Genomic DNA, 17,218 nt, shown 5'->3' with positions numbered 1-17,218 from the left:
TGATGATGATGATGATGATGATGATGATGATGATGATGATGATGATGATGATATGAGTCTGCTTGAGAGGCATCCAGGCACTGTTTCAGAAGCCAAGAGAGTGTCACCTTCCAAAGGGCCTTTTCTGTGTGTTTTTGGTTCTGAGGCATGGTCAGTGTAAATTGCTGTGATTTTTACAAACTCATGCACAGTGAAGAAAAACCAAAGTGCCTTGACCAAATACACACTTCTGAGAAGTATAGTTGGTGCAAGAACTGTGAAACCACCTTGACATGTTCAATATGCATAGCCATGCTAAGTGTTAAACCCAAGGGGTTTGGTTATGGAATAAGCCTCTGAAATATGCAAGAGGCCATGTTAATTAAAGCCATGTTCAATGCCCAAATGTGCTGTTGTGTGTGTTTTGGAATGGAGGTTGGGGGTGTTTGGCCAGAAAGTTACTTAGCTTACTTGCTAATTAGCTTACTTGCTGTTCACCGCTATGATCTTTGGAATAGCGGTATATAAATAAAAAAAATTATTATTAGAAAGTGAAGTACATTAATGCCATCTGTCTAGGAATAATGCCAAAATGTCCTCCATTTTTATCTTGCCTAAGAAACATGCATTTATATTAACATTTTTTAAAAAGCATCAATTTTTTTCGTGTGTCCTTCATTATAAAAAAAACTGTGTCCTACATTCAAAAATGTTGTCCTACATTTGTCCCGGTTTGGAGGTCCTGACTTATGGCAACCCTAGGTGTGCGTGGCGTGGGTGTGTGCCCCATTGCTTCTTCCAGGGCCTGCCATGGCTTCTTCCAGAGAGGCTTTCAGCATATGCTGAAAACTGCATATATCGCGCCCACATAATATGCAGGCGCACTATATATATTACTTAAAATTCTAAAACAAACAAAGTAGTATTGGAGTTATATTGTCCATAAAATACATGAAATGAAAACTCAAGTCCTATTTTCTCTGAGAAAACAATATTCAGTCTCTGATGTCTCTGATGTCACAAAAAGTCTTGGGGGGAAAAAACCCTATAGTGGATTGGAAACATGGGACATTTAAAGAATTCATTCATTACTTGAGGGCGAAGCAAACCGGCTCTAAACGCCAGCTTCTCAGTGGCTTGGAGGCATGGTGTTTAGATGCCACACACCCCAAGATGTCTGGCCAGATGTGTACAGGTTTCCAGGTGTACAGGTGGTGCGGTGTTTACATGCCTCATGCCACAGGAGTGCCATAAAGCCACAGCGTGGCAGAAAAAGCCGGCTTTTTGCAGGCACAAAAAGGAGCTGCACTTTGCCACTTCTTTTTGAGCTCGGAAAAAGGCAGATTGGGGCCTCGGTGCCTGGCTGCCACAGTACCAATCAGGCTTTCTCGGGGGCTGCTTCAAGCCACTCCTTCAGGGCAGTCTGACTCGCCCCTTGGTCTCTCAACACAGGATATGACTTTCTAGGCTTTTTGTTACAACAGAGCCTGATTAGTATTTTCTCAGAGAACATAGGACCTACATTCTCATTTGATGCATTTTACGGATGATTTAACTCCAACACTACTTGGTTTGTTTTAGAATTTTAAGCAGTATATAAATTAGTTATTATTCATACACACTGTGTTACTTTTTAGATTTTGTGAATACCAAACTTTTTCCTTTCTTCCTTCCCTTTGTATACATGTCAAGTACCATGTCCCTACATTTCCATGGACTTAGAGCTGTGGTTCTGATAGACATACAAACATTGGCTGAAACAATCTTTAACAACATATGTAAGTTCCCTACAGATGTTGGACATTTTTGTCTGACATAGAACAGCATAGTTTTCAGAAGTGTTTTGTGTATGCAGTGCCATTGTGCATGCAAATGCACATATGTACACATAAACATACAGTTGCCTGCACATGTAAACATAGAGCTCTTTGCACATAGGTTTCTGCTCAGTCTCTTGAATATATACATTCCTGACCATTCCAACTTTTTCTCTTTCACACACAAACATGGGGGTACATTTGCTGCATTGATTTCACAAGGCTTTTGTACAAGTTTAAACCCTATCCCACAATAACTTTGCATTTCATTTAACTCATTTCTGTTACAGTTAAATACAATAGTCATCTAAGAATTTGTCGATTCATCTAAAAATAAGAAAACAGATTGGACTAGATCAGTACTTCTCAAATAGTGGGGTGGCCCCCCCGGGGGGGGCACGAGGCTCCGTAAAGGGGGGCGCGAGGCTCAGGATACAGTGTTATGCAGAGGTTACTTATAACAATTTTATAGACAAATGATACTATTTACAGTCGCGCGGGGGCGCGAAATGTTTTCTTCTTCCTAGGGGGGGCATGACAGAAAATAATTGAGAAGCACTGGACTAGATTATGTGGGGAACTATTTATTTATCATTTTCATAGTGAAACTTCTCAATGGAACCAAATGAATACAACATGCTCTTTCCTTCATGTTAAAATTCTAGCCTATGAAAGCTTTATATTTCTTTTTAAAAAATGGAATTTTATTTTGAAATAAGATTAAAAATACAGTCAGTAGAACACCACATAACACTGTATCAAGAATGCCAACTGAGAGAGAAAAAAGAAAAAGTACAGATTGCATTCTGTAGTATATTGTGGATGAATTTGTGGGACAAGTGAGAATAAAATATTTTACAGAGAAACCAACTAACTGTTGAGTAAATTCGGTTATGTAGCTGAACCACAGTGAAAAATACACTGAGAGTGACACATTTCCACTTAGTATGTTTAGTATGGTTAAAATGTGGTCAGAAGCACGAAGAGCCTGCAAAAAGGAGACAAAAGAAAGCCATTGCAACATTACATCTTTTTTCCTTGGAAGTGGAAATAGGTGTTGTGAAAATATTTTCATGTTTGTTCATTAACTATGTGTGTTCTGTATGGGTGTGTGAATGCAGACATTGTTGTTTTTGTTTTTATATGACTTCAGCTCATATCTAACTTATGGCAACCCTGTAGAGAACCCATCATAGTGTTTTCTTGGCAAGATTTGTTGAGATGAGGTTTGCCACTGCCTTCCTGTGAGGCTGAGAATATGTGACTTCCTGATGTCATCCAGTGTGTTTCCATGACTCAGTGGGAACATAGACCCTAGTTTCCCAGGGTTGTAGTCCAACACTCAAACCACTTACACCACACTGGCTCCGCCACTCATGTGCACTCACGTTTCCTTTTATGCTGCATTCTATACATATGTATGTAGAAATATGTTTTATAGAATGCAGAATGTCCTAATTTGGGATAAATTGATAGGTTTGATCTAACAAATTACTGGCTAAATTTAGATGCTGCAGTTCCCTGGGTTATACACCATGATTTTTTAGGGGAGTTGAGCGAAAAAGCTATATGACAGCAGACTCCTTTGTTACTCATCTTTCACCTATGTACCTTGCCTTATACTGAAAACAGGAAGCTGCTTCATACAGAACAAGAGTATTGGGGCATATGGTTTGGTGTTGCCACCTCTGACTAAATGTGGCTTTCCAAGACTTTAGGCAGGATTCTCGCTTGTACTATCTGGAGAGTTCATACCCTCCAACTGTTCTGGTTTAGCAAGATTAGTCTTGATTAATCCTCTGCCATCTTACTTTTTCACCAACTTTTAAAAAGTCCCAGTTTCTCTTTTGTCTCCTTGGTTTTTCCCTTTGTCTTTGTCTTATTTCCATTGCTGCAGACTGAATTCAAATTGCAAAAGTAGCTGTTGCACTTAATTCAGCAGAGAGAAGAGAGGAGGCCAGAATCTTGCTCTTTCTTATAGACTCGTGTCAAAGCAAATTGCTCCAGTCTTTCTAACTTGTTTGTTCTTCTTCATTAACAACTTTTTCCATTTTAACCACATATTGCTTGGCCACAGGTGTCCTGGTTTCCATTTGTGAAATGTTGGGAGGTATGAGAACAGTGGTATTTATTAATGCTTTTCCATATGAGATTGGCATGTTCCCAGTTCAGTGATGCATGAACACTGAGCTCATGACTTCTTTAAAAAGTTAGAAAACTTCCATTTAGTGCCAGCTTTCCAATCAGTAAATAATAACAACAATTTCTTATCCACCTCTCCATGTGGCTCAAGACAGGGAACAACAACAAATAACATCACCCATAATATCAGCTAAAATATAAAACAAATAATATTAAAATCCATAAATAAATACTTAAAAAACTATAATTAAAAAAATAATCTGAGTAGCCTACCTTAAGAAGCTAGTCTTTAGTTTGGATTAAGATACACGCAGTCTATCAGGCTGACAAATCTCTTCTGCCAGGTCATTCTATAATATGAGGGTGGCCAAAGAAAATGTCTTTTTGGGTAACGGTCAGTCTAGTTTTCCCAGACTGAAGTAGATGTTTCCCAGAAGACATGAGTGTAAGAGGCAGATTATATGAGAGAAGGCAATCCTGTAGGCAACCTGGACCCAAACCATGTAGGACTAACTAATGTTAGGACTAAAGGTAACTAACATTTTATACTTTGTCTGAAAACTAATTGGTAACCATTGATGCAATTTTAGTAACAGTAAACAAACTGCCATGTTTTGAATGAATTGAAGTTTCTGAACTTGGTATAGAGGTAGGCCAATATACAGCACATTGCAGAAAGTCCAGTCTTGAAGCTACCAGCATGTGCACTACCATTTTTAGGTACTCTAGTTCTAGGATGCAGATGGTGTAACAGCTGAAGCTGATAATAAGCACTCCTGGCCATCACATCTCTCTGGGCTGTCATTTGGAGTGGCTGATTCAGGAGCACCCCTAAGCTATGAACATGGTCTTTCAGGAAGAGTGTAACCCCCATCCTAGGGCTGTTTGGTACACTTTCAAACCCATGTGAGGACCTTTGACAGTAAGAACCTCTGTCTTGTCTGGATTTTGTTTCAATTTGTTTTTCCTCATCCACTCCCATTACATCCTGGAGGCTTTCATTCAGAGGAGACATGCAATCTTTAGCTGATGCTATTATTGAAAACACAGAAAAGTTCATTTGAGTATCATCAGCATACTGATAACATCCTGCCCCATGCCTCTGGACAATCTTTTCCAGCAGTTTCACAGAGAACTTAAACAGAATTAGAATGGCACCTTGTGGTACTCTATATAATAGTTGCTTTTTTGAGGAACAGTTATCCCCAAGCACCACCATCTAAGAGGTATCTAAGAGGATTGAAACCTGTCTAAGAGGAGTGGAACCAGTGAACCACAGTGATCCCCAAACTCTTCAGGCATTCCAGAATAATACTATGGTTGATGATGTTGAATACTACAGAGAAGTCCAAAAGTACCAGCAAGACATACTCCCGCTGTGAATGCTCAGGTGAAGATCACCCACTAAGGTGACCATAGCAGTCTTTGCTCTGTATCCTGCTCTGAAGCCAGTTTGAAATGGGTCTAAGAAGACTGCCTGGAGTTGGAACACAACTACCTTCTTGATCAACATGCCCAGATAAGGAAGATTCGATACTGGTCTATAATTGTTCTAGTCCAGGGGGTCCAGAGAGGGCCTTTTAAGAAGTGGTCACATCAGTGCTTTTGTTTAAAAACTTCCCTCTCTGAGAGATACATTAATATATTGTAATTGAGATCTAATTTCATCTCCTCTCTGGATGACCAAGAATGACAGGGATCAAAGGGGACACATTATCTTTCTTACCCTAGCAGCTTTTCCAAATCAGCGGTATTCACCAACTGACACTGCTTCGTGATTGCTGGACATCCCAGTCAACTTCTGTTATAATGACAGCATCTAAGTTGACTCTTATCTTAGAGATTTGTCTGTGAATTGTTTAAAACATCACAGCAAACTTCTGAAGACTCTAAAATTGGATTTGGGGAGAAGGTGTCTGAGTTAGATCTCTCATCATCCTGAATAGTTCAGTTGGATGCAAATTCAAAGATGCAATAGGTACAGAGAAGAAGGCTTTCTTTGTTTTTTGTATTGTCACCTTATAGAAACAAAGATATTCACTATGGCCCGGTACAGACTGCCCAAAAAGGGCAGTCTGCCAGCGCCCTGGTTTGCTCCACAAGGAAGCTGCAGCGGACAAATCACGCAGCTTCCTTGCGGAGCAAAAAGAACCCACAAAAAGCGGGTTCTTTTTGCAGCACCACAATGACACCGCAGTGCACCAGTGGCACAATCACAATGTCATTGTGGTGCCATGACGTGTGGATGCTAGGTGTCCATCGCGTCAAAATGGCGGCGCCCATCTCCACAGGTCATTTTGACATACGGAAGACGTGCTAGGGTTGTAGGGCATCTGTAAGAGATGCCCTGAGGCAACCCTAGCACGTCTTCATGACATGCTATGGCGCTAGTCATATATATAAATTGAATAATTTTCTGCCATCTATTTTAGTTGTCATCCTTCTCATTTCAGTTCCCTGAAGCCCTCTATACATCAAGGAGCCCAATTAGTAATTAGTCAGAAAAGAAGTTTGGGACTGATTATGTCAATAGTCCTAGTTAAATTTTGAATCCATCTAATGATCAGGGCTTTAACATGATCATCAATGATACCAGTCATAAAACCCTGCAAGGCTTTCCAGAATTCTGAAGGATCTGTTAGCTTTCAAGGCAGGACCATGTTAATAGGTCCACTACCCTGCAGGGATAAATAGTAGCTGTGATACTAAAACTGACCAGAAATGATGTGTCAATGGCAATTCAGGTCCAATTTGCACTGCAGAATCAAAGTTTGACATCACAACAGCCATAGTTCCATCCTATGGAATCCTGGGATTTGTAGTTTGTTGTGGCACCTGAGCTCTCTGACAAAGGAAGAAATCTCACAAAACTACAAATCTCAGAATTCCATAGCATTGAGTCATGGTAGTTAAAGTGGGATCAAATTGCATTATTTCTGCAGTGCAGATTAGGTCTCAAACAATCAATATTCATATTATGATCTTGCCTGTAATTTTTGCTTCTCTTCTTATGTATGATTTGCAGGCCCTTCTCAGATCTAAGGTTATGTCTATGTTTTTTTGGGACTGATTTACAAGTGACCAAAATTTGGCATTGAGATTCATTTGTACGCATATGAAAGTAAAATATAACTTGCTGTCCACAGAAAACTCAGTTCCAGCACTTCCCTATAGAAAAAATGGTTGATGGTTCCCAAAATGTAATAATAAACATTCCAATAGTGAAAAATCATCTAAACATAAGAGAATGTCTGCCTGCCAGGAAAGGCAAAAAGCGAAAGATGTAACCCAGATTATCTACCTATGATCTATGTCCAAGAAACAGAAAGTTAAGGTTTCACATAGACTGAGAAACACCACATGTATTCTCCATTCAATTCAGACAGAAAGGTGTCATAGACAAGGTCTCTCAAGGCTGATTGAAAGACATAGGTAACATTACAACCTTTTATTTTATAAAGTACCCAAATTTTTACTCAGAATATTTGCAGTTCCTTTTTCTCTCCCTTATACAATCCATATGGAAAAATAAATTCCAAACAGATCACCCTCCCAGCCCATATTTGAAGCAACAGCTAATACATGAGCATTAATGGCTAATATGTGGACTGTTGTATTACTTGAACAATACAGGATAAGGATAATACAGTGACATCTTCTCTCTCATTTTTTTCCTATTGAGTATGATAACAAACATAATGATATTATTGGGGGGGGGGGGGGTTTCTAGTCTTTTCATAAGGTTTCCAGGTGTGAAGCAACACCTAGACTATTTCAATGAAGTGAACAGTAGCAGGTGCAATGAAGCAGGATAAATGGGAGAAACACATTGATTTTTCAAATATTAAAAAGGAGAAAAAAAGATATATTAAAAGGCAGAGACATTTTAAAAAAGAATTTTGTGTGGGCCCCAGATGACAGGTAAAGAGATTATTTGACTTCTGGTAATTAGGGCTGCATTGCTTTTGAACATAGGTGCTCTATTCTTAACTATCATTTAAGATGGAAAAGAAATTTGTTGAGTTTGCATTTACCCATGAAAATATCCATTTTGCATCTTCTGAGAATGAGAACAGGACAAATGCATCTGGCCTGGAAAATCCATACATTTCCAGTTTGCAATACATTTCAGTGAAGAAAAATATGAAGAAAACCATGTGTACATTGGGGGGAGAGATGTACAGGACTCAAAAAACAATTCTCTTGTAGGTGACATAATTTTTCTTTTTTCTTTTTAAGTGAGACAGTGTTCTTTCTCACAAGAGACAGGTGCTGATGCGAATAAGGAGCCAAGAATACATTTCTTGAAAAATATGATCAATTGTGCTTTAGTTAATGGGAAAATGTGTAATAAATTATGTGACTGAAAAACGTGTTCAAAATATATGTGTAGGAAATTCTGTGCCCACACCCGTTATGCTAGTGGGATTATAAGAAATGCAACAAATATAGCTATCTTGCATAGGATGCAGTGGCTCAGTGGTTAAGACGCTGACTCTGATCATCCCAAGGTCAGCAGGTAAGCAATTCAAAACCCAGGCACCACGAGATGGAGTGAGCTCCCATCACTAGACCCAGCTTCTGCCTACCTAGCAGTTCAAAAGCATGTAAAAGTGCAAGTAGATAAATAGGTACCACTTTGGTGGGAAGGTAACAGCGTTCCATGCAGTCATGTTGGCCACATGATCACAGAATCATCTTTGACAATGCTGGCTCCCTTGGCTTAATAACAGAGATGAGCACTGCCCCTTAAAGTCAGACATGACTTGACAGTCATGCCATAGGGGAAACCTTTACCTTTTTATCATGCACAATGGTTCTAGTCTTCCTCATTTATTAGGCAAATGTTTCCAGGTGGATTCAAAGCATTGGTTATGGTCTACAAAGACACATATGGTTTGTGTCCAGGGTATGGGACAGACTGTTTTCTTTCTATACAGTCCTATTCAGGCCCTGTGATTGTCAGGAGGTCATTCTCTCAGTCTCACCACTTCCATAGGCATGTTTGTTGGAAATGTGAGTCTTCTCATTGGATGCCCCCAGGTGCTGGAATTCCCTTCCTAGGGAAACTATATCCCCCTTGCTCCGGTCTTCCTTTCAGCAGGCAAACACTTTTGTGTTCCTACTGCCTTTTGAAAACTGAATGCTCTTTTAGAAAAAGGCTGGGTTGTTTTTAATTACAAAATTTTAAAACTGTCTTTTAGTATTTAATTATATGTGTTTTTTTAAATATCATTGATAGTTTATTTCATTTTAATGTTGACCTTTTGTATGTTTGAACTATATTGTATCTGTTTTAATTTTTAAGCTACTTTGAGTCCTGGTTTTGGGGAAGAAGGAAACAAATAAATATGATAGTGATGATAGTAGTGGTAGTAGTAGTAGTAACAAATATGCACTTTAATATTCATAAAAATTTCAGAGCTACTTTATAGTTCTTTGATACCATATCCAATGAATTGCAAAACTGAAAAAAAAAAGCCAACTGTGTTTTTCCCCCTCAACCCCTTAGGATGCAGAATAGAGAACTGTGATTCTTGTTTTAGTCGAGACTTTTGCACCAAGTGCAAACCTGGGTTTTATCTCTACCGAGGCCGTTGCTTTGGAGAATGCCCTGATGGCTTCATGCCTTTAGAGGAGACTATGGAATGTGTGGGTGAGTACTTGTACAATACCTCTCCTGTCTCAACTCTTTCTATGTATTCAGCTTCCCCAACTTCACCTCAGTATTGCAACACTAGCACACTTTCTGAAGTTATTTTCCACTTTGGCTGATGAAAGGTTGTGCAGTATATTTTCATTTTCATTTTTTACTGCAATATTTGTATCCCAACGTAATATTTATATCTTACTGTAATAAAGTGCACTCTTATTATCTTGGTTTCAGGACCCACTGTGGATACCAAAATCAGTGAGTGCTCAAGTTCCATTAAATATAATGTCATAGAAATAGTGTTCTTTATATAAAATGACAAAATCAAGGTTTGCTTATTTTGAGATTTTTATATTAATATTTTCAAACCATGGATGGTTAAATTCTTGGAAAAGGAATCTGTAGATACAGAAGGATGATGGTATCTCAAGAGCCTAGAGAAGTGTACTAGTAATATCGGTTTTAGCAGTTTAAGACAATTTAATATTTGAAATAATAATAATAATAATAATAATAATAATAATAATAATAATAATATACGAAAAGGGCATCAAATAACTTGTTAGGTGAAGCCATGCGCAGGAACATTTTGAAATAATTAATTCCCCAAAACACTGACGAAAAACAGGTCAGGGCTTAACTCCCCACTTAACCATGGAAACCTATTGGTTGACTTCAAGGAAGCTAAGAGGACAGCAATGACAAACCTTCACTGAATAAATCATCCCAAGAAAGCCCTAAGACAGGGTCACCATAAAATGAAGTTGAGAGAACAGCAAGGGCTTTAATAAAAAGGTTTTATTGTGTGCAGGAAATGGGTCTTGAGAGAGAGAACATTCAACAACTGAGGTGTCACAACTGAGAAGGCTCTAATTTAATAGCATCACATCACAAAAACACACAGAAATCTTTGTATTGCTCCCACAAAGTGCACAAAGAGGGACTTTCACTATTTACCAGCAGCAGTTCCAATACTCTGGCCATTTCTTCTGATAAATCAAAATCTGTATTTAAGTAGTATCAGTTGTCACAAACTACTGTGGAAACTTTTGGTTTCTCCAGAGTACTTTATGATTGAAGATGTGAAAGGGCATAAAAAGCAGGGAATGGGGAATTGTTGATATTCAGACTAGTGATGGTCTTGAGATGGGAAGTGGGAAGAGGCTTCAAACATTCCAATTTGGCTCTACAAAGTACTCAGATGGTTTTAGGTAATACCTGAAACTCTCCCAGAGGCAACTGAGAAGATGAAACTAATCAAACAGACCATAGAACCATAGGATAGTCCAACTCTCTGCTCAATTGAGGTATCTTAGCTAGAGCATCCCCAGCAGGCAGCTGTTCAGTTTCTTTTTGAGACCTTACTACCTCTCTAGGTAATTTGTTCCTTTGACAAACCATTCTTACAATAAAAAAGTTCTTGCTCTTAGTAGGAGAGGAAACACCATGACTGTATGAGCTGTCACCACCTACGAATACACCAAGTCTCAATCACTTAGTGGGAAGTCAGTGAGGAGTTTAACTTGCACCTTTTCCAACGTCTGACCTCCCCTCATGTAGGAGACAAGAATCCTAAGCATGTACACACACATGCTCCCATCTCTTCACCCACATGAAAAGAGAATGGAAAAGAAGAAATCTTTTAAGGAAAGATTTTATTCAAAGTAAGCAATCTTACATTAGCAAAAAGGATGATGCCTTATATATGAAGACATCATCTTCAGGCATTACTTAGGAGTAGATTTAAGTTATAAAAACAGTCTAAGGGACTTGATGGACAGCCCGTTCAGGGGCGGCTCTGTGCCGCCCCTGGAAGGGCTGGGTTTGGGATGTGGCAGCTGCACGCTACGCCCCCAACCCAGTGCAAATAGAAGCCATGAAACACGGCTTCTATTTGCTCTCTAGAAGGGGCACCATAAGGGCCACAGTGTGGCCTTATGACACCCCTCCTGTGCAGCACTGTGCAAGTGTTGCGCATGTGCTAGATCATGCCATGTGCCGTCTGAATGGGCATGCACCAAGATGGTGCTCTGGGTGCATGGTAGGGTTGCTGAGTAAGTAAATGCTTGACCCTCATGTAACCCTAGTCCGTGGTCAGGCCGGCACAAAGTGCTGGTCTGTAGTGCACCTAAGTCATATTCAGCTGAGGTTAGAAAGAAAGCAAAAATTATAACATGACAAGTTAGACATTCCTAGTCTACTCGCAATACTAGTCTTTGGATATTCATGCAAAGCAGGGAGCATGGACCACTTTGTCCAGCCTATGACCAAGCTTCCCTAGGGATGGTAAGGCAGACAGCATTTCTCCTATCTTTCAATCAGTCCCAAAAATCTTGTTTGTGCCTCATAGCAGTGTGTTTTATACCTTCTCATCTTGAAAGTATCTCAGAGCTTTCACACTTCTCAAAAATGGTTGTCCTCATTGGTTAATTGTCTGTCATGGTCTTTGTTTCTCTTTCATTATGCTGACTGTGATAAATGTAACATAATCCATTATATTATTAACCCTTTGTTTACTTAGAAGAGAGACCATATCATCAGCTTTGTTGCCCAGATAATAAGAGAGCCAATTTTCACCCCCTCCAGATAGCCTGAGAAAAGCTAGAGATATTCCTTGCCTATGAAAACCCCATTAAAATCAACAGGTGTCTTGAAGATATAACACACATAGAGACAGCATATAGATTAATTTTCTGTGCATTTCATATGCACTATAGAGTGACCATGGTGTAGTGATTAGGGTACTGAACTAGGATTTAGGAGATCTAGGTTCGTAAAACCACTGAATCACAAATCATTATTTGACACTGGGTCTGTCAGTCATTCAGTCTCTCGACAGCAAAGTCAGAAGAGCCATTCATGCCATCTTCAGTTCATTGAGAGAGTCACAGAGTATAAATGTAACTAATAAAAAATGATACTCTTGTTTTTCACTCCTGCATTTTATTGTATTCATAAATACAAAGTTTCTTTATATAGTTTTAGGACATCTCCCCAGTGAGCAAGAATGTTTCCTCTAATATGTAACAGTGATCTCATCCTTATATTTTATTTAGGAGAAGCTGATGAATTGTGTTTACAGTATATTTTATAGTGAATTTTTAAAGACCCATATTAACATTAGGGACGTTTAGAATCGTCAAACTACAGATCCCAGGATTCCACCAGATGTTCCTGTGGATGTTAAAGTGGAATCAAACTGCTGGAACTGTATAGTGTGAAAAGGCCCCAAGTCACTACATGTTCAGTTACTTATTGATTGTGCTATACAACCCTTGTTTTCAATGACAACATTCTGCAACTGAATGCACGTCTGAATATGGCAATTGAATACACAACCAAATGTACATATTGTGAGCATTTGCATGTGCAGTGGCACTGCATGCACAATTCACCTTCTTCAGCCTGCAACTAAATGCAGACATTTTGCATTATAAAGTAAAGCCTCCCCCTTTATACACACATAAGACACCAACAGGATTCTGGGCCAGGTAATTCCATAATATAAAATTAATGAACCCATCACCCCAAAAGAAAATGATTTTTAAATGAACATGAAAATAATGCAATTGAAGGAAGAAATGGTACAGGGAACTTATCACAGAATAAGTATTTTGCTGCCTCACTAATATGTTAGGACACTTTTCTCACAGATATTTCCCCCCCCCCACTTAATGGTGATAAGAATTAAATAAGGTTATCCTGTGGAAATTTCCTTAAACTTTAAGTCTGCTCATCATTCATCTGTGACTGAATATTAAAATCTTCTACTTCTAAAGGTTAGATTTCTGTATACCCTTACTCATCCTTCTCCCCAGTGACATTTATTGTGCAAGGATCACATGAAGCCATCAGAAGTCAGAGAGTACTAACTAATTCTCTCTTTCTCCGTCTCTCTCCTTCTCTTTCTCTCTCATTGGTTTCCTCAGAAGGCTGTGAAGTAGGCCCATGGAGCGAGTGGGGAACTTGCAGCAGGAACAACAAGACATGTGGATTTAAGTGGGGTTTGGAAACAAGAACAAGGCAAATTGTGAAAAAGCCAGCAAAGGACACTTTGCCCTGCCCAACCATTGCAGAGTCCAGAAGATGTAAAATGGCCCTGAGGCACTGTCCAGGAGGTAAGCACACAAAATACCAGAGCAATTTTTATGAGCTCCTTCACTAAAGCTGTGCTTGTTTATGTGAGGGAAATACAGAATGCCCTCTCTCTCCTACTGTTCAGTTATCATACAAGTCTAGAAGTACAGCCTGCACCTCTATGTGTAGTATACATTTATGAGAGTTTGAAGTATACTGCATAAAACTGTTGTTTCATATTAGTGTAATCTTTTAAATCACAAGAAACTCAAGAAAATGATGGCAAAATGTGTGTGTCAAAGTAGAGCTGTCCATTGGTCATGTAAACACATCAGGAAAGCCTATCAAGAAAATTGTCTACTGCTGCAAGATATTTCACCCCACTGAAAGCAGAAAGACCAGCACTTTCCTGCATTTTTTGTTTTCATTCATTTTTTCACAAAACATGTTATTTTGCATAAAAGGCAAAAATTGCCATTTTTTGAGAAAATGAAATGTTTGTAGAAAAATGTTCTGATATGCTAAATGACAAATGCACAAGAACTCTTGTAGTCTCACCTAGAAGGAGAAAATTTCCACATTTTTAAAAAGAATGAAATAAGCAAAGATTTATACATGCAGAACCTACTTCATTTTTCACTTCTACTTCAAGAACAGAGCTTGAAAATATCTCCTATCATTATTGTTATTATTGTTATTGTTATTATTCCAACTCCAAGAATCCCCTCATTGGGGGAAGCTGACAATACATATGGGGAAAATGAAATACAGAGAAAGGCTAGGTTTATAGTTCTTTCACAACTAGGCTTATAGTTCTTTCAGACAAGAATCCGTTCCTGGTTTCTCTTTATTCTAGCAGTGTATTTTAAGGTGAGATCTTAATTCTAGCAATGTAGATCTTTCTTGTTGTTACTATTATTAAATAATTAGGAGTCTTAAACCTCTGCTGATTTACCGCAGATCACCCACAGATCTCAGTCTACATTCTTCTCACCATTGTTACGTATATGTCATAAGTAAGCTGCATTGAGTTCAGTAACACTTACGTCCAAGTGAGCATGCATAAAATTGGAACTTTGGTGAACCTGATACAGGAATGGTCAAGTGGGAGGAAAAAGAATGATATGCATGTCTGGAGTGGCTCAAGGTCTTTGAAGAGGTGTCTTACCCTAAACTTTGGGATTGACACATCTCCCTCCTTGGATCATTGGACATGAAAAGCAAGTCTGATTGGGAGATGGAAGAGAATGGAAGGAGTAACCTTGCAGTTATGGGGGCAGTTGAGGAAAAGGATAGATGAGAATAAAGGATTGAAAAAAAATAGTTGCAGGATTAATTTTACCTTAAGCAGTTAGGTTATTTATGTATTTGTTATAACTAGTTGTTCATGTATTTCTTGTTCATTGCAAAGTTCTCTAATTCTGTTATATTTTAAAAATAACATCTGCTTCTGTTTTCAAAAGAAATCCAAGAGAGTACTATTCTCCCCCCCCCCCACTACTACCAAAATACAGAATTTCTTTGGATTGGTTTTGGCCAGCTCTCACCCAAAATCACATTGGCAGTTTATGGAGCTCAAAACCAATTATTATTATTATTATTATTATTATTATTATTAATTTTATTTTTATCCCACTTTTCTCCCAAGTTGGGACCCAAATACGTTAAATATAACTGTATTTTTGAAGCAATTAATTGCAAGATTCTTATGTCCTGTACTGCATAGCTCTGGTTCTTAGCTTACATATGGTTAACACTAGATTACTTATGCTTTTGGTTGACTTATAACTTGACTGTACCTGTGTCATTAATTTATAAATATGGTGATTTCCTAATAATTTTCTTTTTCAGTGCAGGGGTGGGATACAACATCTCAAAGCTACTTGATCTCCTTTCCTGTTATAAATGCAGGAAGTAGTAAGAAAAAGTCTATTTGGTAACTAGAAGGAAAACCTTTCATAATGTTCACAGTCTATGCAGAACAACATGTGGGATAGATTATATTACCAAAAGCATCCATAGATTGAGATGGAAGGCTGTCACATTGGACATGAAGCAAGATTATTTTTTGCTGCTTGAGAGGATGGGACATCAACCAGTTAATTTAAATTACTGTAGGAGGAAAAAAAAGAGTTTCCATCTAAACATTAAGAAGAACTTCCTAATGACAATTGCTGTGCAAAGAGTGAAACAGACTGTTGTAGAAGATGGGCCTTTTTTGGAATCTTTTAAAATGGTCACCTCTTAGGGGTGCTTTAGCAATGAATTCCAGCTTTGGCAAGGCTTTCAGTTAGATGGTTCTTTGAGTTTCTTCCAACTCTATGATTCAGTGAGTTTGATATCCCCATATCACATACTGAAATATTACAAAATTTAGAAGAGTGTAAAGACTGAAGTATATTCACATTTTGGTTTCACATTTGGCGAGAGTGAATTAAAGAAAACCCAACAATGCCCCTTTCACTTATGTAGCTATAAAAAGTTGCCTTATAGCAACTTAGTCCATTTGCTTGTCTGACTGACAAAGCTCCAGATTCTCAGTTAGTCTTCACCTGCTGTTTTACCACTAGTGTTCATTGCTTTCTTGTGAAACAATTTAGCATTACAGACCCTATCTTGCTTGACTTAAATGGAATACTACGTCATATTTCACCCAAGGTAGAAATCTGTTGTTGCATGCCTTCAAGTTATTTCCAACTTATGGTGACTCTAAGGCAAACCTATCCTAGGGTTTTCTTGGCAAGATTTGTTCAGGGGGTTTGCCTTTGCCTTCTACACAATATTAAATCTTTCTGTTTAGATTTCAGCTTCCATCTCCTATGCCTCTTCACACTGAGCTGCAATGATCCTTTTAAAAAGGGGGTGATGGTGTTCTCATTGTTCATGGTGTTCTGTAATAAATTATCTTTTTGCTCCCTCAAAATTTCTACTGTTCAAATATTTCTGGGTTGTCCTCATGCCCCATGTTAATCATTGTAATTCTAAGCTAGACATATTTATTACCATTCAATGTTTCATTCACAAGTCAGTTCCTTGAGTTTTGCAAGCAAATTTCCTTGCTTCTAGGAACACCTTCATGTGAGCTTATATTCTTGTAAAAGTAATTATGCCAATAGTCATGGTTTCCAAAGGATGGAAATAGAAATGCAGATGGGATAAATTCCTATGCATGAAAGTGAGGGTTGGGGGAGCCAATAATGAGTTTGCAAAGAGGAAGAATTGCTGTTTGGCAGAATGATTTTGAGCCGTATGGCAGGGGAAAATGATACCAATGGTTTGTGCTTGGCTTTCACATATCTATAATAGCTGCAGAAGTATTGCTTCAGTAACACTAAAACCAAAGGGAACACTAAGTAATTGTTGCGGGGCAGCAGGGAGCATCCAGAAATTAAATGGAAGCTTCGCTTTCCTTCTAAACAGGAGGGAGAAAATAGTGTTCATCTCAAAAATGCAATAAACTAAAATAGTTTTTATAACACCATTAATAAATTATGTATTGAAGGTGAGGGTCTCTGGAATTGCAGATATATTGTCCCTGGCAAAATAAGTG

General features: G+C 38.4%; 1 protein-coding gene across 6 annotated transcripts in view; it reads left to right on the top strand.

Moving 5' to 3' along the window:
* The window catches only part of RSPO2 (R-spondin 2), a 132,603-nt gene that overhangs the window by 75,381 nt on the left and 40,004 nt on the right, over nt 1–17,218 (top strand). For 4 of the 6 annotated variants that reach the window (XM_042466405.1, XM_042466406.1, XM_042466411.1 and 1 more), the window contains 2 exons: nt 9,451–9,594; nt 13,521–13,709. In XM_042466405.1, coding sequence (XP_042322339.1) covers nt 9,451–9,594; nt 13,521–13,709 — 333 coding nt within the window. The remainder of the gene's footprint in view (nt 1–9,450; nt 9,595–13,520; nt 13,710–17,218) is intronic. The other 2 variants (XM_042466410.1, XM_042466407.1) reach the window with 1 other exon arrangement.

Source organism: Sceloporus undulatus, chromosome 4, assembly GCF_019175285.1.
Source record: "Sceloporus undulatus isolate JIND9_A2432 ecotype Alabama chromosome 4, SceUnd_v1.1, whole genome shotgun sequence".
In the NCBI taxonomy this organism is placed as follows: domain Eukaryota; kingdom Metazoa; phylum Chordata; class Lepidosauria; order Squamata; family Phrynosomatidae; genus Sceloporus; species Sceloporus undulatus.
Note: the sequence above shows the minus strand (reverse complement) of the source record. Positions and strands in the feature narration are given on the sequence as shown.